The sequence below is a fragment of the Procambarus clarkii genome, chromosome 38, assembly GCF_040958095.1.
Source record: "Procambarus clarkii isolate CNS0578487 chromosome 38, FALCON_Pclarkii_2.0, whole genome shotgun sequence".
Taxonomy (NCBI): Eukaryota; Metazoa; Arthropoda; class Malacostraca; order Decapoda; family Cambaridae; genus Procambarus; species Procambarus clarkii.
Window position 1 is genome coordinate 16,601,760 of NC_091187.1, and position 24,319 is coordinate 16,626,078.

General features: G+C 42.4%; 1 protein-coding gene across 2 annotated transcripts in view; it reads right to left on the minus strand.

The window, feature by feature from the left end:
• Positions 1-24,319, minus strand: part of LOC123771879 (mitogen-activated protein kinase 14) — a 59,116-nt gene that overhangs the window by 31,578 nt on the left and 3,219 nt on the right. For both annotated transcript variants that reach the window (XM_045764622.2, XM_045764623.2), the window contains exons 2-3: positions 21,478-21,607; positions 14,095-14,153 (exon numbers count right to left, since the gene is read on the minus strand). In XM_045764622.2, coding sequence (XP_045620578.1) covers positions 14,095-14,153; positions 21,478-21,607 — 189 coding nt within the window. The remainder of the gene's footprint in view (positions 1-14,094; positions 14,154-21,477; positions 21,608-24,319) is intronic.

Consider the following 24,319-nt stretch of genomic DNA (forward strand, 5'->3'; position numbering starts at 1 on the left):
TTTCAGGGGAATTGACAGGGTGGACAAAGACAAACTCTTTAGCACAGGTGGAACATGAACAAGGGGACACAGGTGGAAAGTTAGTACCCAAATAAGCTGCAGAGATATTAGAAAGAATTTTTTCAGTGTCAGAGTAGTTAACAAATGGAATGTATTAAGTAGTGATGTGGTGGAGGCAGACTTCATACACAGTTTTAAATGAAGATTTCATACAGCCCAGTAGGCTCAGGAATCTGTACACCAATTGATTAACAGTTGAGAGGCGGGACCAAAGAGCCAGAGCTCAACCCCCGCAAGCACAACTAGGTGAGTACAGTGGAAAATGAGGAAAAGTTCACAATGAACACCAATACAAGAGGGCATGGCAGGAAGCTCGAAACTCAAATGATTCATAGAGATGTTAGGAAATTTTATTTTTAGCTTCAGAGTACAGGTAGTTGGAAAAATGGCATGAACTAAATGTTGTAGAAACAAACTCTATTCATAAATGTAAAAGTAGATTTGACAGGGAAATAGGCCAGGCGTCATTGCATAAAACAACTGGAGGCTAGGAAAGGCAGGGTCCAAGAGCTAGTGCTCGATCCTGCAAGCACAAATAGGTGAATGCACACTGAGAGCCAGCCTACACCTGTCTACAACCCCCCCCCCCCACCCCCACCTTCCCCGGGGGCAACCTGCGGACACAAATAGAAGAATCAATACCAGGAAACCAAAGTGCGTAAATAAATTACGGTTTACCCCTGATGCTCTTGATTCAGAAGGGAACCACCTCTTCACCCCCCCCCCCCCCACTTCCACTTCACAGGCTTCCCCACCATTCCGCCCCCCCCCCCCTCACTACTCCGGGCCCCTCTCCCCCACTCAGCCAGAACACCCCCTAAGTCAGCCGGGAACTCCCCCCTCCCCTCCACTAGCCAGCCCACACATAATAATAATAATAATAATAATAATAATAATAATAATAATAATAATAATAATAATAATAATATTTTATTTAGTTAAAGTACATACATAGATGCAGTTACAAACATTCTGATTGATTTATTGATAGAGCTAGCACATACAATACCTAAAGCCACTAGTACGCATAGCGTTTCGGGCGCAGAACTCCACCGAAAGTGTGGCACACAGGCCTAAAATATAAGATATCTGAGCTAGGACTTTCCGAGAGATTTACTGCTACTCTCTGCAGCTTCATAGACAACAGAACTACTTGGCTTAATATCGACAGCTACTTGGGTGACGTAATAGAACTGAAAAGTGGAGTACCACAAGGAAGCTGCCTTTCCCCCACTCTATTCAACATATATATATACAGCTGACCTACCCCAACCCCAACATGGAGAATACATTCACATACACTGACGATGTCACCCAAATAATATGCCAACCGGGACCATCAAAGCCGCTACTAGCCGACAAGACCAAGGCAGCAATTGAACTCGTAAACAACTTTGAGAAGCAATGGAAAATTAGCACTAACAAACAAAAGTTTCAAATAATACACATTGCGAAAAGAAACCCGGACCCCATCATCCTTGACAACCATCCGATCCAATATGCGGAGGTAGGCAGAATACTGGAACTCATGATAAATAGAACAGGGGATACAAATTCATGTAAGGGACCGACTAAACAAAGCCAAAGCGGCCTTAGGAAAACTGAGGAGATTCCAAAGCCTCAGTACAAACATTCAGATCCACCTATATAACAGTCGGCAACTAAGAGCATGCACACAGCTGACGATTAACAATATGGCGTAGTGTTAAAGCAATGTACACTTCCGGTAAAGAATGTCCGGTGTGACCGAAATTTACGTTATGAATCACGAGGCTAGAATCACATATCACGGAGGTAGTGTCTGCCTGTTCCTGCTATGTACCTGTTGTTGGTTCCGGGGATCAACGTCCCCGTGGCCTGGGTCTCTGACCAGTCAACCAGTCTGTTAGACGCCGCTGCTGGTAGTCTGACGTATAAATCACAGCCCGGTTCATCAGGTATCCTTTGGAGGTATTTATCAAGTTCTCTCCTAATCATCGTGAGGTCGGCTAGTTAAAGTCTTTATGTTTTAGAGGGAGTGTTGAAAAGTCTTGGCTATTTCCACTCTTTTTTTACATCAGTTTGGAGGTATTCTGTATCATTTGCAAATAACGCTAGGATTTTCATGAGAACAGACAATATAGAGGACGAAGCAGACCTCCAATCTGACGGGCCACGGAAAATAACACGTTAAATGAGGATAAGTTCCAGCTACTGCTATATGGAAAAAATTGAAATGCCAAAACGGGAACCACATAGACCGCAGTCAAACCACACTATTGAACGAAAATGCAATATAAGAGATTTGGATATAATCAAGTCGGAAGACCTTACGTTCAAAGACCAAAGTAGTTGTCACAACTGCAAGGAAAATGACGGTTGGATAACAAGAACCTTTCACGCCATACCAACGATGATGGTATGGGATGACTAGTGCTCTCTAAAGTGGAATATTGTTGCATACTAACAGCCCCATTCAAGGCTGGTGAAATTGCAGACCTCGAGAATGTGCAAAGATGTTGACCAGACCACACACTAAAAGGTGAAGGGACGACGACGTTTCGGTCCGTCCTGGACCACTCAAGTCGATTGAGAGAATGGTTCAGGACGGACCGAAACGTCGTCGTCCCTTCACCACCTAGTTTGTGGTCTGGTCAACATAACTTCAGCCACGTTATTGTGACTCATCGCCTGCATATGTAAAGATCATTTGGTGCTAGAATCCACTCAATAAGCCATCTTAATTATTGGGATCGCTTAACAATTCTAAATCTGTATTTCTAGAGCGCAAGCGGGAGAGATACATAATAATTTACAATTGGAAAAATACTACGATGACTGGTTCTAAATCTGTCGACAGAAATAGCACCACACGAGATCAGGAGGCATGGAAGGTTGTGCAAAATAGCCCCGTTGAAAAGTGGAGGTGCAACAGGTACGCTGAGAGAGAACTCAATCACCATTAATTAACAGACCAATACTTTTAAACACTCTTCCCCTCTACACATAAGAGAGAACACAAGACCTCTCGCAGCACTCAAAAGAGAACTTGATAAACAACTTCAGAGGGAACACCATCAACCAGGCTATCAAACGTCAGACTGAGCAGCTGACCACACCACCATCAATCAGGATAACTGGTCAGAGACCGGGCCGCGGGGACCTTAATCCTCTGAATCATAGAAAAGTAAACGAAAGGTAAGGTACAAGGAAGTGGGGTGTATAGTGAAGAGGGTGAGTATATGAAAGCAGAAGATGGGTATATGAAGGGAGGAGGTGGAACTAGAGAATTAAGGTGTGGCTGAAGGATGACAACAAAGGGGCCTCGTGGCCGAGTGGATTGCACCGGGGGTCGTAGTCCTAATGGCCAGGGTTCGATTCCGGCGGAGATGGAAACAAATGGACAAAGTTCCATTCACCCTAGTCCCCCCTGTTCACCTAGCAGTAAATAGGTACCTGGGAGTTAAGACAGCTGCTACGGGCCGCTTCCTGGGGTTGTGTGCGCGCGTGTGTGTGTGTTTTAGAGAGAAATATAATAGAGGAAAACTAGATTAGTTAGAAAGCCGCTCCAAGCAACAGCCTAGTGGACCAAACTCTCACAAGTCAAGCTTGGCCTCGGGCCGGGCTTGGAGAGTAGAAACTCCCAGAACCCCATCAACCAGATATCAACCAGGTAAAGGCGGAGTCCAAGAGCTAAAAGTTGGATTCTGCAGGGCCAAATAGTAAACAGTACTTGAGTGAGGGAGTGGGGGTGAGTGGCGCCACGCTGGCCGTCAGTCTCCACCAGACGCCACAACCACCACCAAAATATCACCCTACACGTGCCTGCTTGCCTCGCTCTCGGTAACACCGCCCCCACCACCACCCAGTGTTCCAGTCTGCTGCACCAGGCTTGGCGCATCACAGCATCTGCTACGACACAGCTGTTTGGTGGTCTGCCTCCTAATTCTAGAATTAGTAAGACAATACTGACAAGTCTGCAAATCAATAAGCCAATAAGCCAATAAGCCAATCAATTACGTGTCCAATAATGTTTTATTTTATATTTCAATGAACCCAAACAAAATACTTGTTTGTCATCGTATGGGTGGTAGTGGTGGTTAAGTAAAAGCGTGATGGATATATTTATATGTGCGCGTGTTTGTCTTTGGTGCATGTGTGTGTGTGTGTGTGTGTGTGTGTGTGTGTGTGTGTGTGTGTGTGTGTGTGTGTGTGTGTGTGTGTGTGTGTGTGTGTGTGTGTGTGTGTGTGTGTGTGTGTTGCCGGCATGGACCAAGTGTATCCACAGTTTAAACTCGTGTTTGTGTGAAGGAGATATATTTTATTGTGTTGTACACATGGTCGTGTATTCACCTAGTTGTGTTTTGCGGGGGTTTAGCTCTGCTCTTTCGGCCCGCCTCTCAACTGTAAATCAACTCTTTCTACTACTACTATTTTTTCCACACACACACACACATACACACACACACACACACACACACACACACACACACACACACACACACACACACACACAAGGAAGCAGCCCGTGACAGCTGACTAACTCCCTGATACCTATTTACTGCTAGGTAACAGGGGCATAGGGTGAAAGAAACTGCCCATCGCTTGTGTGTCTTGGGCATATCACTGTGGGAAAAAAAGATGAAACTCGTCCTCCTGAAATGATAGTGTTCATACTATTTGGTGTACAGTACCATATGTAGTGATCATGAATCCCCTGTAAACCACTTTTTGCATTGTTAATTTTAGTCCGGGAAAAAACTAAGCTAAAAACTAACAAATGCTCCTAGATCTAATTTAGCACATATGTACTATATTATGTGTAGGCCTACGATTGCTAGGAGAGGTAGGTTAGGTCTAATATTTATGTCGCAGTTAACAAAGCTTTTGGTTTGTCCAAAATCAATAACACAGGTGTTAACTACTGTGGTGATCCATCAGTATATAAGGGGACTTTCGACCGCATAGTTACCACAAGTACTTTCATTTTAGGAGGATGGGCTGTCAATTGCAGAAGCGAGTTTAAACAGTGTTTATGTCCCTGGATAGTGCCTGGATGGGGTTCTGATATGTTCTACTCCCGAGGCCCGCCCGGGGCCAGGCTTGACCTTCGAGGCTTGATTCAACAGGCTGTTGCTTGGGGTAGACCGCAGGCAGACACATCCATTACAACTCGGTTGGTCCGGCACTTCTTGCACAAAACTTTCTTTTTCTTCAAGAATTCCACTTTTGTTCCGGGCATATTTCTTATAATTGCTGCTGGGAGGCTACAGAGTTTTGCCATGGAGCTCTGATGCCCACATATCAGTGCGTTGGCAGGCAGGCAGGACGGACAGATAAGATCGATCAACAAAACGAACACACAACAGGCTGGGAGGGGGAGTATTAAACAGGCATAACACTAACAAAACCAGACACGCAGACCTGAGAACAAGATCAGGTAGGAAAACAATCAAGGTAACTTGAGACCCCGCAAAGAAACGCTAAAACAATCAACCATTCAGTCAGGCACCACCACAAAGGAAGCAAGCAAGTATAGTGTTCAGCAAGACAGCGTGTGCTCTGGTACTGAAGCATGAGGAAAACCCGCGCTCGACACCATCAGATACGTTCGAGTGGGGAAGTGGGACAGGAAAGAGGGGGAGCGGAACAAGTGGAGGAGGGGGGGGGGTTTGTTGTGACGAGAGGGAGGGATCAAAGATGGCATGAGCAGGCGTCTACTTCTCCCCTCCTCCATTTATCCCAAAATGCTCCATTTCTGAAGCAACAGTGGCGGGGGAAGAAGCGCAAGGAGTGTGTGGAGTGGGGGAACCAGCAACTACCAACCCAACACCCTCAGAGCAGGGTTGCCAGATCCAAATTGCTGAAAGTAGCGAGCTGAGGGTCTAAAAGTAGCGAATTTTGCAATAAGAGTAGCCCAATTTTTTGTTTAGTGACTGATACAGGTTTCAAAGTAATATATTTTAATATATAGAGTACACTACACGATTTTGAAAGTTTCAGCATTACTTGGAATACGAGAAAGAAGCTCTTTGCAAGCTTTCACTTCAATATTATGGCATCTTTATTGAATATTTTGAAACTTTTCCTGAGTTATAAAATTGTTTTGTCTGTTAGTTGCCTGAAGTGTTGAAAATTCGTAACCAAAGTCCACGTTCTCCAGAGGCAGGACATATGTAATTGTAGTCCAAATTAACATGAAGCTTTGCATGATGAGGATGCACGATTCTTCTGAGTATTCCAAGAGTGAAGTTTTCTAAGACAGTGTGAAGGCTACACTGATCTGCTTCGTCTTTTTGATAAAGTCAATTCATACTTTCAAAAAGATTTAAGATTGGTCTGAGAAATGTGAGTTATAGCTAATTGAGGGATCAGAGTCCATTGAAAAAGTTGCATTGTAACATATTTATCACAAGAGCAAGAAGTGATTTGGTAATGAGTTGTTAAAGACTCCCATTGATCTAACATCCACTTTACACTACTGCTCATTGCCAACCATCGTCTTCCTGACAAAGGTATTAACTGTAAAGGATGTTTACAATCATTTATCAATCTATATACATTTCTAGATGACGTTCTCTCCTTAATGAAGATCTGTGGAACCATAAGTAACTTTCGGGATGAAGTATTAACGACAATTAAGGTTGGGAAATCTATGGCCCCTGGGGAGGATTACCTTGCCTTGCGGTTACTTTTTCTTTCAAAGGTTCCTAGGATCAACGTCCCCAGAGGGCCGGTCTCTGACCAGGCCTCCTGTGGTAAGTGGTCTAGTCAATCGGGCTGTTTGTCGCGGCTGTGATTTGTACACATTACATTATAAAAGTATAAATAATCATCATTCAGTTTTTTAACATTACTAGCCCAACTTGCTTTTAAAGTAGCCCAAAAAGTCGTAAGTAACGAAATTAAAAATTTGGGAGCGCGGAGCTTTCAAAAGTAGCCCGATTCGCTACTTGTAGCCCAATCTGGCAACCCTGCCTAAGAGATATGCAAAATAGCTACATAATTTATTCTACTCCCTACCCCTCAAGCACGCTCCCTTCCGTACCCACCCACCCCCCTTCCTTTCCCATTCAAGGCCCTCTCATCCCAGTGAGCCATCCTACCCTTTCCACTGCCCAACCCATCAGAATCTGCACTTCATTCCCCAAGTCAACTGACCACTCCTAAGCCCACCAATCCTCCTCCCTCTACCAAAACCAGCCTTACTTATTAATGCTTCTCCCCCCAGAAGAACACGAATTTTGCGCCGCTATGAGCTTTAGCGCAGAATTGTTGACCAGACCACACACTAGAAAGTGAAGGGATGACGACGTTTAGGTCCGTCCTGGACCATCCTAGAGTCGATTTTGGTCAACATATTTCAGCCACGTTGTGACTCCTCTCCTCTGTATATAGCACAACAAATTTTGACCTTAGGGGGATTTATACGCCAATATGCAGTGTTTGAGAGGACGAGCTGCATCACCATCAACCAGGAGACCCGCGACCGGACTATGGGAACACTGGTTCCTACAACCATCACCAAGTCACTGGAAATGCTATCCAACACGTACCCGCCATTTCCCAAATATCACCTTATTAATCCCCCAACTGTTCAAGTATGTTTATTGAGACAAGAAAGAAACACATCTCAAAGGGATAGAGTAGCTTAGGCTATTTCTTCCCCAACTATTAACCCAACGCGGATGAGTCACAATAACGTGGCTGAAAAAATGTTGACCAAACCACACACTAGAAAGTGAAGAGACGACGACGTTTCGGTCTGTCCTTAATCATTATCGAGTCGATTGTGATGAGAGGAAGATGACTGATAAAGATTAAGCCACCCAAGAGGTGGCACGGGCATGAATAGCCCGTAAGATGAGAGGAAGGAGGCAATGGCAATAAATAGACAAGAGAGAGGCGAGGAGAAGGACATCTTAGAGGAAGAAAAAGCAAGGCAACAGAAACAAAAGATGTAATAAAGCTATAATAACAATAATAAGAAAGGGATCGTAAGAGAAAAACAAGGGAAAAATATTTTATCTTATCTTTCTTCTTTAACCTTCCTTTTATCTTTCTTCTTTTTCTTTCCCTTGTTTTCTCTTACGAACCCTTTCCTACTAGGGAGTACTAGCCGATTATCTGGCTAGTACACCCACAGCAGTACTCAGCGGGTATTCCCAGTGTATTTCACAAGCCGACAGAACAAGCAGATTCACCTCACTCCATTCTGCTTGTTATGAAGTGAGGCGAGGCAGGGAATGAGGTGAGGCGAGGCTGGGAATGAGGTGAGGCGAGGCAGGGAATGAGGCGAGGCGAGACGGAATGAGGCGAGGCGAGACAGCGAATGGGGCAAGGCGAGACAGCGAATGAGGCGAGGCGAGACAGCGAATGAGGCGAGGCGAGACAGCGAATGAGGCGAGACGAAGCAGGTAGTGATAGGCAAGGTGTTAGTGCCCGCTAGCCTCCTCCTCCACTTACAGTTAACTTGAAGGCGAAACAAAACTCCCCACACAAACAAAAAACCAACCAACCTCCCCTGGCGGCTGCCCAGCAGTACGCGTATAGCCTACGAGGCCAGACGATCCCACAGTAGTCATGGTGTTAATGCAATATTCAAGGGCAAGAATCTCCCCCACACTTGCGCTCTCAACGCTGTCCAGAGTTAAACTGAGACGTTCTCGGTCAGGCAGCCTCGGAAAACTGTGTCTTGGGTTTATTACAGAACTAGATTTGGCGATGAAGCTTTTCAGGAAGGAGAATTTTAAGTTTTAAAATCATCTGCATGGAATAAATAGAAAGTGAATGTGAAGTAGACAGGGAGGCCCCCCACCTTGCAGTCCTCGTGGCGAAGTGGTAAGACACTCGCTTGGCGTTTCGCAAGCGATTTGGTCTGGGTTCGTATCCTAGTCGGGGAGGATTTACTGGGCGCCAATCTTTAACAGATAGCATCTGTTTACCCAACAGTAAAATGGGTATCTGGCTGTTAAACTATTTGGCGGGTCGTATTCCGGGGAATATTAGGATTAAGGACTTGGCCGCTATGCGTGCTTGTGGCTGTACAAGAATGTAATAACTCTTTTATATATAAATAAAATAAAAAAACTAAAAAAGGTGTTGAGAAGCGTGCTGCATTTGAATGTGTTAGCACATTCACTGTCCTCGGAGACAAACGCTGTGTGGATGTAGTTATGGAGAACCAGGGTACGACGGATAAGGAAGGTATGGGTTGCACAATATATTAGCAACTTGCTGGCGACAATAACAAATTAAGGTGGAGACTGGTTATGTTACACAACTACCTGGAGAAGGGTCATTAGCGGCGTGCCTCAGGGCTCTGTTTCAGAGCCTTTGTTGTTCTCCTTGGCCCGAGACCAAGCCTGGCCTCGGGCCGGGCTTGGGGAGTAGAACTCCCAGAACCCCATCAAGCACGTATCAAGCAGATTCAAGAACAACTCTCAGAACCCCATCAAGCAGGTTCATAATACAAGTACACAACTTAGATGAATGGGTGAACACTAAACTGGGCCAAACAGTAGGACTCTAGGTTTTTCTGAAGTTCCGCAATCACGTTGCACTTTTTGACCTAGTTCTTCTAAGTTCTAAACTTGGGAAATGACAGTGACGCCGTCTACCAAAATAAGCAGATTTTGGCCAAGAGTTGCGAAAGAGACTTGGGGTCATGACTGGCAGTGACCCGAGATCAAGGCAACAGTGTACAAACGAGTCAAAGTAAACAAAATTTATGAGCTTGCTGCCCACGGCTAATTCAAACCCCAGTGGGATTTTTTTTAAATTTTGCCCCGAGGGGCGAGTTTATTGGGCAGCGCCACTCATCTTGTGAGTGGACATACCGCCATAGCAGCATGTACAACACTCCCCGATAGGAAGAAAACCCGCGGATTTGGGTGACACGTGACATAGCATTCCATGCTGGTATGACATTCGCGAAGAATTCAACTAGGTTATCGATTTTGAGTGTGTTCAGGGAGTCACTGAAAACAGAAGGGTACCATAATCTTGATTATCTTGAGATGATTTCGGGGCTTTAGTGTCCCTGCGGCCCGGTCCTCGACCAGGCCTCCACCCCCAGGAAGCAGCCCGTGAAAGCTGACTAACACCCAGGTACCTATTTTACTGCTAGTTAACAGGGCATAGGGTGAAAGAAACTCTGCCCATTGTTTCTCGCCGGCGCCCGGGATTGAACCCGGGACCACAGGATCATAAGTCCAGGGTGCTGTCCGCTCGGCCGACCGACTCTCGACCGTAGCCCCAATACTTCACTCACTTCTTTATCGTCATCTGTGAAAGTTTCATCCACCCCCTTGCACAAGGGCCCAATGATAGATGAAGCCTTTCTTTTAGATTTTACATATAAGAATTTTAGATTCATCTCGATTTCACTGATGACTATCAGTGTAAACTTACTAACATAAGTCCTGCTCCTCTAAAACCGGCTATATAATGTTGATATCTGTAGATATCAACACCCAACCCGCACCAGTCACCTACAAGCTATAAAAATAAACATACTTGAGGGAAGACAAACGCACATCTGTCACCCAAATGAAAAAAAAGAGGACAAGAGGATGAAATACAAAAGGGACCGAAGAAGTGTAAGGAAATACTCGTACCCTGTACGAGGGTCAACAAGTGGAAAGCACTGAAAGAATCAGTAAGGAAGAGAAGTGGGGGAGGAGGAGGACGAGGGGTGGGGGGAAGTAGGATGGAAGGGGGGGATAATGAGTGGGAAGAGTAAGAGAGGTTGAGGGGAGGCTGAAAAGAGAGAGAGAAGGGGGGGGGGTTGCAAGGAAGGAGTAACAAGGTAGACTTTGGCACAGGACATTATGTAAGAGGAAACTGCGTCTTAAGAGAGAGGGGAGCGTGTAGATTGTATGGTGTGGCGATACAGTATGTGTGTGGCGATACAGTATGTGGGTGTGTGGCGATACAGTATGTGGGTGTGTGGCGATACAGTATGTGTGTGTGGCGATACAGTATATGTGTGTGTGGCGATACAGTATGTGTGTGTGGCGATACAGTATGTGTGTGGCGATACAGTATATGTGGGTGTGGCGATACAGTATATGTGGGTGTTGCGATACAGTATGTGGTACGGACGACCACCCCGACAAGATCACCTTCCCACACCTATCGACCACACACCTACACGCAACCTAACCTCTAGCTATTAATTTTAAGCTTCTCCACCCTCGTGGCGTGCGCGCGTCTCTGCTTGCCTGTGGCCGTCTCCAACCCGTTCTCATAAACACATGATAAATGCTCGTTAATCCACAGTTACAGCCCCGCTCTTGTGCCAGGCAAGTCCACTACGGGCTCACCATAGCCCGTGCTGCTTAGAACTTTTTGTTCCCAGTAGCCGAATCTAAAACAACAACAACACACGGGGGTTTGATGAGTAGATTAACGAGGCTCGTTAATCTACCCATCAAACCCCCTGTTTATGAATGAAGAACACTTTATGCACGACTCGCAGCTGATGACGGTCGAACTTTTCTCGAATAGTGCTTCGCTAACGTCCTCTATTCGAATCGCCCCTCTGTAAACAGCCCGTCCTCCAAAGACCAAAAAGTGATTCTATGCACCCGCCAAACCCCCTGTTTATGACTGAAAAACGGTTTACACACGACTCACAACTGATGACGTCCGAACACTTCCGGAACAAGTGCTTCACTGACGAATTGTGTTCCAACCACAACGCTGTAAATGCTTCACCCACGCACCACAAATACAAATAATCGCCAACAGAACCTAAACACCTAACCTAGCCTATGCCTTTATAGGCACAATATGATAATATATTATAATATTAATTTATATTTAAGAACATTCCTGTTTTGACTGAACAGCATGTAAAAATTTATGAATGCGTCTGTGGGGTCGACCGCTGATGCAATGGACTTGAGTCGAGGACGGGTTGGTAAATGCTTCACCCACGTACTACAAATAATCGCCAATGGAACCTAAACACTTAACCTAACCTAGGACTAATTATAAATCAAAGTCTCACCACAGATCTCCAGTACCAGCTATTGGTACTGGTAATGGCTCCAAAGTGCTTCCACTTACGGGCTATTCATTCCTGTACCACCTTTTGGGTGGCTTAATCCCTATCAATCTATCAAATCCTAACATATATTGATTTATATTTGACAACATAACCGATATTGAATGCACAGAACGTTAAAATGGCAGAATGCGTCTTCCGGGTCGACCGGTGTCTAGACAAGCTTAGCTTGAGGCCAAGTATTGATCTTAAAACCCAAGGCGAACAAGTAAATCTGCCCTCAACGCCTGCCACCCAAACAAACCACAAACTACCCAAGATGCAACACAAGATCCTACACAAGTAAGCCTAAGCCAAGCCTGCATTATACTGAAGTATTACCAAGATAATGTTAACAATTAAGCCTAAGCCAGGATAATCCCTACATTGAAACGTAACCGTAACAATAATGCTAGTTGTAATAATAATAATAATTGACGTAACCTAACAATAATGCAAAAGCTTGTGTATGAAACTATGAGCCAAGCAAGCAATGGGAAACCTGTTGAGGAGCAGCTCGATGTGAAGGCCAAAGTGCTGACGCAGCCAGCCCAGTCAGCAGCGAGCGTCAGTGTGAGCAAGACAGCGTGGGTGACCTGCCCGTCCCAGCTCTGCCCACACTCACCACCACGCAGCCGCCGCCTCCTGCTGCCCGCGATTCATTCCCTCCTGAATCACTGGCTATAAACACATGGTCATAATATTGACACGAGTCTCCGCTACTCATTCATGCACGGGTACTTACCTATCGCCGGTACCCTGCTCCTGTGCCAGGTAAGTCTACAACGGGCTCACCATAGCCCGTGCTACTTGGAACTTTTTGTTCCAAGTAGCGAATCTATAACAATATACCTATCAGCGACGACGGGACGGTGAGGTCTAGTATGCCCCGCCTACTAGCATTGTTATACCTGTTGCGTTATAATTTAACTATTTAAAATTATAATTTTACCCCGAGGGGAGAGTTTATTGGGCAGCGCCGCTCATCCTGTGACTGGACACATCGCCATACCAGCATGCACAACACTCCCCAATAGGAAGAAAACCCGCTGGGTTCTTCATCCTGTCACTTGTATACAGACTATTCTCACGTTCGAATTTGTTGAATCTGGTTTTAAAGTTATCAATGTTTTACTCGGCATTTTGCATGTTGTGATCATATCTCCCTCTGTTTCTTCTGCCCTCTACAGTTGTGAGATTTAGTTGTTTTAGTCTAACATCGTAGCTTGACCATTTTAGCTCTGGCGCCAATCTTGTTACAAACCCTTGTACTGTTTCACTTTCAACTTTATACTTCACAATTTGCGGATTCTTTGCCGGTGCTGTATATTGAAAGAAGTGCCAGACCAACCAGGTTGTAGTGCATATGTGAGCTTGCGGGCCGCTCCAAACAGCCTGTTGGACAAAGTTATCATAAGTCGAGTCTGGCCTCAGGCCGGGCTTTGGGGAGTAGAAGAGCTCCCATAACCCTTCAGGTATACTCCAGTGGTGGTCTAACAAAAGTTCTGTAGATTACCTTGAAAAAGTTCTTATGTTTGCCAGCGTCTCATATGTTGCCGATGTTACTCTGTGTGCGTTTCCGGTGTTAGTGTTGGAATTATATCCAGTCCCAAATCTCTCACGGATTCCTGCAGTTGCCTTCTCCTTATGGTGTAGATAGCTGCTGATTTCTTTTTCCCTTCCTCATCTTCATTACCTTAAACTTGTTGGAATTGATTTCTTTTGTTATATTCCTCATCAGCTTTGCGTCGTCTGCAAACATCGACATGTTCATTCTCATTCCCTCAGATTGAACATTCACATAAAATTCGGAACAGGAGCGGTCACGTGACAGTCTTGTGGGACCCACACATGTTACATTCTGACAGGCCACAACACCCTGTTGGATCAAGTTATCACCACTTGCGGAGTAGATTAACTCCCAGAACTCACTCCAGGTAAACTAAGCACACAGCACCCAAGGAAACCATAGCCCCCTCCCCCACCTCCCCAGTAATACTCACACATCTTGGAAGTCCTCGTAGGAGGTGGAGGGTGTGAAGACGTCGAGAAGGCCAATTATCTGAAGCAGAGCAAGAGGGAGACACTGGGTGAGCAAGGCATGGCATGCAACTACAACAATAATTAAAGAGAGAGTATGATCACTGGCCAGTGACCTCGAAAACACACACACACATCATAAGAACATAAGAATAAAGGTAACTGCAGAAGGCCTATTGGCCCATACGAGGCAGCTCCTATAAAGCTTCGCCCACACGTGAAATTCAAGCAAATGAGTATATACACCCATGAGACGTACATCAACTTGGAAGTAAATGCCTCTTACATGCATTTGATTAAAAGAAATATGAAAAGATCTAAAAGAAACATATATATGCATACATACATAAAACATCCATACCCGCTTAAACAAGCTAAACAAAATGGATAAACACCTATAGTAATGAGGGGTAAACAGTAGCAGCCTCCTTGGAAACTATGCTTTAAAACAATTAAGAGAAAATACATTTAAATCTCCACAAGCCGCTTTAGAAATTGATCAACCCAATAATGGCTCTTCTGTACTTTGCAAAGTCAACATTCTGCAAAGTCCAATAAACCTTGTTCATAAGACAATAGCAAACGACGGGGACATAGATTGAAAAGGTGACAAAGGGTGCAGATAGACAACGTGATCAGGTGTAAACAGATTCGTATTAGGGATCGTCTGTTTGTAGGTCGTCGACCGTCCATAGGGAGGGTCAAGAGGCCATAGGGGGTCGTCTGTCCGTAGGGGAAGGGGCGGCAGTCCGTGGATGCTCGCTTTGTGCAGTAGTACCTATAACTTTCACTAACCAGGTTTGGTCACGGGTTTTAGGCTAAGCTTATAGGACTGGTCCCATCCCTCTTCCTTTCTCTATTCCAGGTCCCAGCATCTCTTTCTCCTCTCCCTCTTTCCGGAGCCAATCATCACCAATCTCCCCTTTCCTTCCTTTTTATCTAGATCACATCGTTCTCTCCTCTCCCTCTATCCAGGTCCCATAATCATTATCCCTCTTCTTTATCCAGGTCACATTATCTCTCTTCTCTCATCTTTATCCATTCCCTCCTTTCTCCCCCCCCCTCCTATTTATTAGGAGGGGGGGAGAAGCATCATTATTTAATCATCAAGAATCATCACTATTTAATACACTGGGTGTAGTTGAATAGCGAAAATACAGACGAATTAAGGAACCCGTTATATTCTACAACATTCACATTACTACAGACTTCTAAAGAGGGCTTGATAAGCACCTCAAAATAATATCTGGTTAACCATGTGTAGGTAAATGATACCTCGAGTCATTAGAAAATCGAAGAATCAAGGGGGAGACATCATTACCATATACAAAACTGTCGGGGGACCAGATAACTTAAGATAAACAAAGGCAGATTATTTGGAATAGATGGTACACGAACGAGGAGGCACGGGTGGAAAAAAAAGTACCCAAGTGAGCCAGAGAAATTCAAGAGAATTTGTGCAGTGTCAGAGAAGTAAATAACCGTAATGAGCCAAGAAGTGAAGTGGTGGGGGGCAGACTCCATACACACCTTCAAATGTAGATAAGACAGCCCAAGTGGCTCGGGGACCTCTACAGTAGACTGAAAGCTAAGGAGACGGGGCCAAAGAGTTGAAGCTCAACCCCTTACCGAATTCCAAACGGACTTCACAAAACAATGACAATGAAAACTAAACCGTAAAAAGTAAAGCTAAAAGCCATTTATGCAATCAATAACAAAATAAAATTCCCATTGCATATTATGACTCCTTACGATACAATTGCAACCAAAGCAACAAAGCTTTTAAAATAAAGATCATGATTGTAACCACATCACATCTGTGGTTTATGATGGAGCCCGTCACGAGCCCCAATACATCACACACCCCCCACCGACCAACAATCAAAACACACTATTAACACACCAAGACAACAATCTTGGCAATGGGTGAACGCGCGGGAAAACAGTGATGGCGGGGACGTACTGACGCACCATGGTGGCGTTGGCCGCCTGCCACCGCCTCCACCACTGCCCTATCGTCAACAAACAGCCTTGCTCTCGCCTATCTGATAACGCCTAAGCCAACGCAAGATAAAAACTCGATAAACACCAACCGGGAAAACCTCTCACTTTCAAACTTAAAGTAATGTTATCATCAAAACGCCATTTAATTAAGAAATTGCAGTGACGAATCTCTTTTAGTAAATTCAAGCTGTTATATCATATAACTTGAGCATGTTTTTATAGCCTATATAGCTACATAACCAAAACGCTATGACAAATTTCCAAATACGTATAGAATGTCCAACAAATTAAATTACAGCTCTATATAGAGTGCATTTATAAAAGGCTTCCAAATATGTATTTAAATAGTCTGCTCACAACGTAAGGAAATTGCATATGTTTTCTCTTCTATTCGTCCATGTGTGGTAGTTCATATTTCAGCCCGTCCTCCAAAAATGGGGAGTGATAAATGTAACAGCCCCATAAGTGCAATTATGTACTATGTATGACAGTCAGGAATTGTACTTATTTACATTTAGTATTAAATCGTAGTCAAATATATTGTGAATATTTGAGTTTACCTGAAAAGCTGAATGGAAAACCACGTCCTAATTCGCAATCTGTTCCAAAATTCAACAACACTAATTCCAAACCATATTTACAAAGTCATTATTAATGTAACCTTATCCAATTCGAATGCAATGGTTCTTGTTCTATTTTGTGTTCATATATTATATCCCATTAAACACATCAACCCTTCACCATACAAGAAAATGTAAATTTTAAGCTTTCCAAATCACTCTTCGAAAGTGGTATTTGTAATTCCTAGGACTATCTGGCATTCTTCAAGGGAAAAAAACGTTTGGGCACGTTTCCTTACACCTGGTAAATAAGTATTAAGGAGTTAATTGACTCCTGTGTTTTGCAATCCTGACAAGTTTCCTGACCCCTGACAATGAGAAACGAAATTACGTCAAACTTTTACTTTTCAAATATCCGCAAACATTATATATAAAAAAAGAACTGAATACAATAAATTTATGTTAACCAAACCACACACTACAAAGTGAAGGGACGACGACGTTTCGGTCCGTCCTGAATCATATCTCAAGTCGATTTAGCTCGGTGCTTTGTTTCTATGGGGTAAAGTCATTACAACTGCACGTAATTCATGAAAACCAGAACAAAACAAAACCCTCAAACCATGCCTAGTTATTTATTCTTCAGGAGTAATTAAATAAGACAAGGGAGAGAACATTAGGACTTAAAATTCTGGACACAGGCAAGCCACCACATTCCAAGTAATGTCTCCCCGAAGCCATTGAGCCAACAATACCAAACAACAAACTCAACTGGTATACATACACCAAGAGGTGTACCTTGCTTCTCGGTGAATATACATTGGGAGATTACTTTAGTATACTTGTTTTTTGGTCAGAGGCTGATTGTTCTGAATGTCCAACATCAAATGAAACCCAACCGGGTAGTTGTTACGTAGTCTTAACTATAATAAAAGTGTACAATGAACCTACCAATAATGCTTTGGGGTCGCTGAAGCTATCCCAAATAGTTTTTATATACATTACTTACATATTTATAAATAAATTAATATATCTATATAGACTGAATTGCATTATATGCTATACATTATATTACGCTCCAATCATTCCCAAGTATGGGGGTAACAAACCCTTCATATTCAAACAGGGCATTTGTATTAAATTTTAGCATACAGTGTTCTCTCAATTTTGATAATGAGCTTCCACAGCTTGAAGCTGTCCTCACGTCCGCCACAACGCTAAATCGCCACGAATTTTGTCTAAGCCTCCTCCAAGTTAATCAACGCAATTGCAAAATTAATAAGTTGTGAGTAGTCAATGCTACTTCCAAAATCAAATCTGCATCAAAGTTTAGCCTGAAGATGAAAAAGGTGGGTAATGTGTTTGACAGTGGCAATTAGCTTTATAAATATTTCCTCTGCTATTGTATGCAGAGTTCATTCTCAGAGAGGAACCGAATTGAAAGTGCCGTATAAAAATAAATATCTATTTTTCTAAAGACAAAAAATTTATGTAAAAATTGCAGTCCATATCCTCTATCAACAATACTTCAAAGCCAAGACCGACTTAGTTATTAAAATCGAGCAGGCGAATCTGGTTTTATTATCACTGGCCGAAATTATATTAAACTTTGACTTCTCAGTGTACCAGCGATCACGTGATTAAATATATTCATTAACTTACAACCAATGGAGTTCCCGGGTTTATGTTGGGGGGGACACAATTGTCAATATTTATATAATTAGCGTTTGACGATATTCTTCCGCAAATTTAAACTAGTATAATCCTAAAGCTACTCCATGTAACATTACAATAGATAACAGGCGAGAAAATGGATCGATAAGGTATTACGACGCCCAGTTACAATCTCCAGATAAAATACTTTAAAGGTGCAAGTAGTTGCAGAGCTATACATTATATGTAAACAAAAAATACTATAGTTTATATCCATCACTCTGGAGAAGATGTCTCTTATTACTAGTCGCCGTTACAGGCCTCACTCAGTCAAGTCAACGCTTCTGCTGCATCACCAGTTTGTTTGGCAGTCGTTATATAAAAACAATCCTCCCACGTGCGACCTAAACGCAGGCGCAATTATCAGGAAGGAATGGTACAGCATTCTTAATGCTTGCATGTTGCGCAGTAGAACTGCAAGACAGTTTACATTCAGGGTACGACGAGCCCAAGACAAGAAGGCTGTAAGGATAACGGAGTTCTCACCGCGATCATTAGCCGAGGACATTGCTCAAAATTTAGATGTAACACAATGTTCGCTGAGAAGGAACATCAATTGTGCAACACGTTATATGTTGTAGTGACGACGGTTGTGCATGCATCATTGATAGCAACTTAGTGGAATGGACGCTCATTATTACTCTATGTTGAAATTAACAGAAGTCAGTGCTGACACTATAGCTGCGTTCACGATTGACACTCGTGCACAAATGTTGTCACCTAAGGTTTACGTAAAGGTGCTATCGTTAGGGCCTAAACGATAGCATTAATGAAGAATTCATCCTCCTCCCCATTTTTTTGTCTCTTCTCCCCATTTATCTCTGTCCCTCCTCTCCATCTTTCCCAATCCCCCTCTTCTCCCTGACTATCTCTACTTCCAACTTTTCTCTATTCTTATCTTCCTCTACCCATCCCTCTTTCTCTGAGCGAGTCTCGGGTGTTGCGACCTATATTTACTACCAACACGCATTATTTACACAAATGATTTGTCTCGTTAAGACATAAATTGAGTTATGTTATAATGATAATTTTGTAAGTGTGACATTAGAATGGTCTGTCTTTGATTGGTGGCTCCGATGGAGGTTTTAATTATACAATAGCACAAATTTGCATACATGTTGCTCTCTCACAATTACATTATTCTTTTCCCCACTTTCACAGGACACAAAACGATAAGCCCAGAGAAGACAAGATAGAAATAAAAACATGCCAACTATTCACATCAGCAGCATGTTAGTACAGTAGTTAGTTTCGAAAGTTCCTTACTACCCAAGCGTTACCTGGGGCCAGGCTTGCCTTATGATAAATTGATCAGAAAAGACCACAGATACCTTACAAGACTGTGTAGTTGACATGGTAGTTGTGGTATGCATTGTTATGACCTGCATGTATGGTCGTGCATTTTCAATACCGTACATAGGAGCATTTACCAGTCTTCTAACCATTTAAGAAATACAGTACTTGTAGATCCTTTTGACAGGCAGCAATATTGTTTTGCATCATTCCCATCGACAAAATATAGTTTTGCATTGTTCCCATCGACAAATATCTTGCATCGTCAACAAACGTGGATTATAGGCAGCCAATAACCACTCCTTCCTGCAGCCCTCTGCTTCAAATCCTACTTGTTCTATATTAACTAGAGTTTTCATTGCACCAACCACTATCCTTCCTTAACTAATAACTAAAATCTAAATTTTTCATGCAGAAATTCCTGTCATTAACTCTAAACCCCAGGTATTTAATCTGATCAACACCTGAAGCATTCACACTTATTACTTATTTCAAATTTAGCACACTACTCCAGTCACAACTTCTTCAATATACAAAATGTCTTTGATAAATTAACATAATTCATCACAGCTTCAAAAAACAAGAACAATCTAAAGGATGAAATATCATCACAAAGTAATAAAGAGCGACTAAACATGAAAATAACTGAATCCAAACAACATAATAATTTGTGCACTGCACTCTTATTAATATGATTTGCAGCAAACTGTATAAAACTTTATTGAAAACCCCCAGAATTTATTTTTATAAAAGATGGCAGAGACAAACCGATCCTGACTACTATATCTACCAATAGCAGAGACAAACCGATCCTGACTACTATAGTACTTAAACCCAAATTCTATGTTTATAGGTTTTCATTCACTCGGGTATGGCCCTGTTCCCTTTTGAAATGAGTTCTGAGGTTGGGGACATGAGAAATAAGCTAGATGTGGTTAAAAAAACAAATCAGACATGTTCATTTAGTAATTGTCTATTGGATTATAGGTTGAAATTAAAATTTTGCTAAGGGAATTAAATTACCCTATAGAGAATGAGAAATGCATCCTGGATGCATCTCCAGTTGTAACAAATCCCTCACTGCAACGAACTGGGGTTGGTCCCATGCAGTTCGTTGAATTGAGTTTGCACAAGACCAATTCATTCAATAAGGGATTTTGTTCAGTGTCAGACCCCAGGCAACCCTTCCCTGCCAACAAAGAAAAAACAACCAATGGAGTCTACATCCACTATAATGCATATAAAAGTTTGTGACTTACCTTACCAATTGAGTAGTATAGAGAAATATCTTCATAAGAACCCTGAAGCACATTTAGGCAAGTACAAATCTATCACAACCCATCTTTCCTCGAATTTATATTAAAAAATATATTATGTTTGACCACGGCATATGATAGCGCAATCACTGGTGGACAATTCCAAATTAAAGTCATAACTACAGTATATGACAATTATTGGAGGACGCAAAGATTACATAATGACTAGGAGTTATACAAACTCAACCAGTCTTGATTAAATTGCCAGATTTAAATGGAGGCATAATATAGTCAAGAGTATTTTCATGTAACACAGACACATGTATGTACCACATATGGCACATCTAGTATTACAGGTACATTTCAGTACAGTATTTCAAAAGCAACAGGTTCTATCCAGAATTTAGCATTCAAATCTATATACTGTATACATACAAACATTTATATATAAAACATCACACAAATAATTCAGACACAACCAAAACCTAAACAAAAATATAAAATAATAACCTGTACTCACATTTTCATGGTCCATGTGCTTCAACATGCGTAGCTCACGGTATGTTCTCTTAGCGTGAATGTGTGTCTGGAATGGCCGAGCCAATTTCTTTATTGCTACTTTAGTATGTGTTTTAGAATCCATGGCTGAACTGCAAGAGACAAATAAAAAAACTCTTATTAACATTCAAGATGTAAAATATAATTCATATACAAAATAAATAGATCCAGGAAGGTAGGGAAAAGTTTGCAAGGTTTGCCCACTTAATATAAATGACTTAAGATCACAATTTGGCAAATACAGTACAGTACTGTATTCCTATGGTTATAGGAGCTAAACCATAGGCTATAGCCTATGGTTTAAGCTTCAAAATGTAGCCTAAATTTGCCTACAAAACTTGTAGCCATATTCCATTTAGTTTAGCCAAAGCTACAAGTGACTTATCTATATAAAATACTGTACTGCCCATCCACCTGTGTCTAAAGCAGGAAGTAAGATAATTGCAGCCTGCCTCGCCCAACTTTCCAAAATGAAATATGGGGGAATGTGAGTGTCATAGACCAGGGAAAGTTGGCTTCAGTGGCCCCCCATTTGCCCCCCCCCCCCCTACAATTTACATGATGTTAAGTCTAAAATATTAGTTGACATTCCCCATAGAGTTGTTTAGCAGTTTCACTGCTTCATAATACTGTAATCAATTTCTCTCATTAACAAATGCCAAATGCTCATTAATTCAGCCACTAAACCCCTTGTTTATGAATGAAAACACTTTACACATGATTCATAATTGATGACGTATATATTTTTCTTAAGCAGTGCTTCGTTCACGTCCTCTGCTCGAATCACAATGCTATAAACACTTCATCCAAACATTGCAAATACTAATAACTTCCAACAAGAACCTAACCACCTAAGTTAGGCCTAACTACTCAACACATTCTAGTATATACTGTAACAATATTAACTTATATTTGAGAAAATAAAAATCTTGAATACACAATACGTTAAAACTGATGAATGTGTCTTTGGGGTCGACCACAACTTGGATGGGCCTAGTTGGAGGATTGGTTAGGAGGGATGAGAGGGAGAAAGAAGAGGAAGGATGAGGGGAGGAAAGAAGAGGAAGGATGAGGGGAGGAAAGAAGAGGGAGGATGAGGGGAGGAAAGAAGAGGGAGGATGAAGGTAGGAAAGAAGAGGGAGGATGAAGGTAGGAAAGAAGAGGGAGGATGAGGGGAGGAAAAAAGAGGGAGGATGAGGGGAGGAAAGAAGAGGGAGGATGAGGAGAGGAAACAAGAGGGGGAAGAGGAGAGGAAAGAAGAGGGGGAAGAGGGAGGAAAGAGGAGGGGGACGAGGGCAGGAAGAGACTTGGACATAGCTGGGTACCTCTTCTAATCAGATACAGTATGCATATTCTATAACTGTATTTTGCATGTACCGTACATGTTTTGAAAATTGGGCAATTTTAAAATTAAAATATCAGCAAATAGGATATGTTTTGGGAATTAAACAATTTACTTTCACTGGGTGCCACATTTTACATTTTTGTCATATAAACTAATACTGTACTGTACTTTATTGTGTCATGGGACTGGCAGCAAGTTTATACATAGAGAACATGTTAGGCTTAAATCGAGGTCCCTCTCCCAGGGTAGAATTACTGACCACTCCTGCGGATGCAACATCACAACAAGCTGACTGACTTCTGGGTACCTATTTACTGCTAGGTGTGGACAGGAAGGGAGGGAATTATCAGGGGAAAGTGCCAAGCCATTACGACTATATAGCACTTGGAAGGGGTCAGGTTAAGGATTTGGAATGGGATGGGGGAGAAGGAATGGTGCCCAACCACTTGGACGGTTGAGGACTGAATGGCGACCTGCATAAAGCAAGACCGTCGCTCTACCGTCAAGCCCAAGTGGTTGGCGATAGGTGGACAGGGGCATTAGGCAATAGGAAATGCATGCAACCATTTCGCGTCCCGCCTGAAACTCAAACCTGGAATTCTCGATTGTGAGTCGAGAACGGACCGAATTGTACAACCAGGACCCTCAATATACAGTACAGTATATAAAAAAAATTGGTATTTAGGCTTTGCATTACTGTATTTGAATTTGGCCTACTTATGACCACATGCTCCAAGTGTAGTCCATTATATATACAAGTAGTACTGTACTATACTTCTTTGCCAGCTTTTTGTATGGTACTAAGAAGCCATTCAGTACAGTATAGATTTAACTGCCCCTCATTACGGACAAATATCTGAGCATTATGATAAAAGGATCTACTGGTTTTAATTTTTTATTTTCATTTCATTTCGTAATCTGGAAAAAAAATGGTCTATTGTTTTAGGTGCAAAATATACAACATTGTTTTAGGTGCAAAATATACAACATATTAAACTGTATATTATTGATCCAGTGATGTCTAAATACAGCACTGTGCTGCATACTTTTTTCTTTCTTTAAAATGCATCCAATTTCCATAATTTTAGAACACAGAACAGGAGGAAGTAAAATACTAATAGCATAAGGAAATACTCCAAATATATACTGTACATGTGATATTTAAATGCACACAAGTGCCCAGAATAATAAAGAGCAATGAAATTATACCAAAATGAAGTTTTGAATGTAATGAATGCCCTCTTCTGGTGGACTACAAATAGCTCCACAAGCTTAACTTTGGTACCACCCGACGTTTGACACCATTTATCAGATGCCAGAGCCAGAATCTGGCCTAATCTAATTAGGCAAAAGCGAGCAAGGAGGTCAGGTTAAGTAATTATGAGGGGAAAGCACTTAGCCAGTATGACTTTATAGCACTTGAAAGGACTATGAGGATAAGGAGATGGAATATGACGAT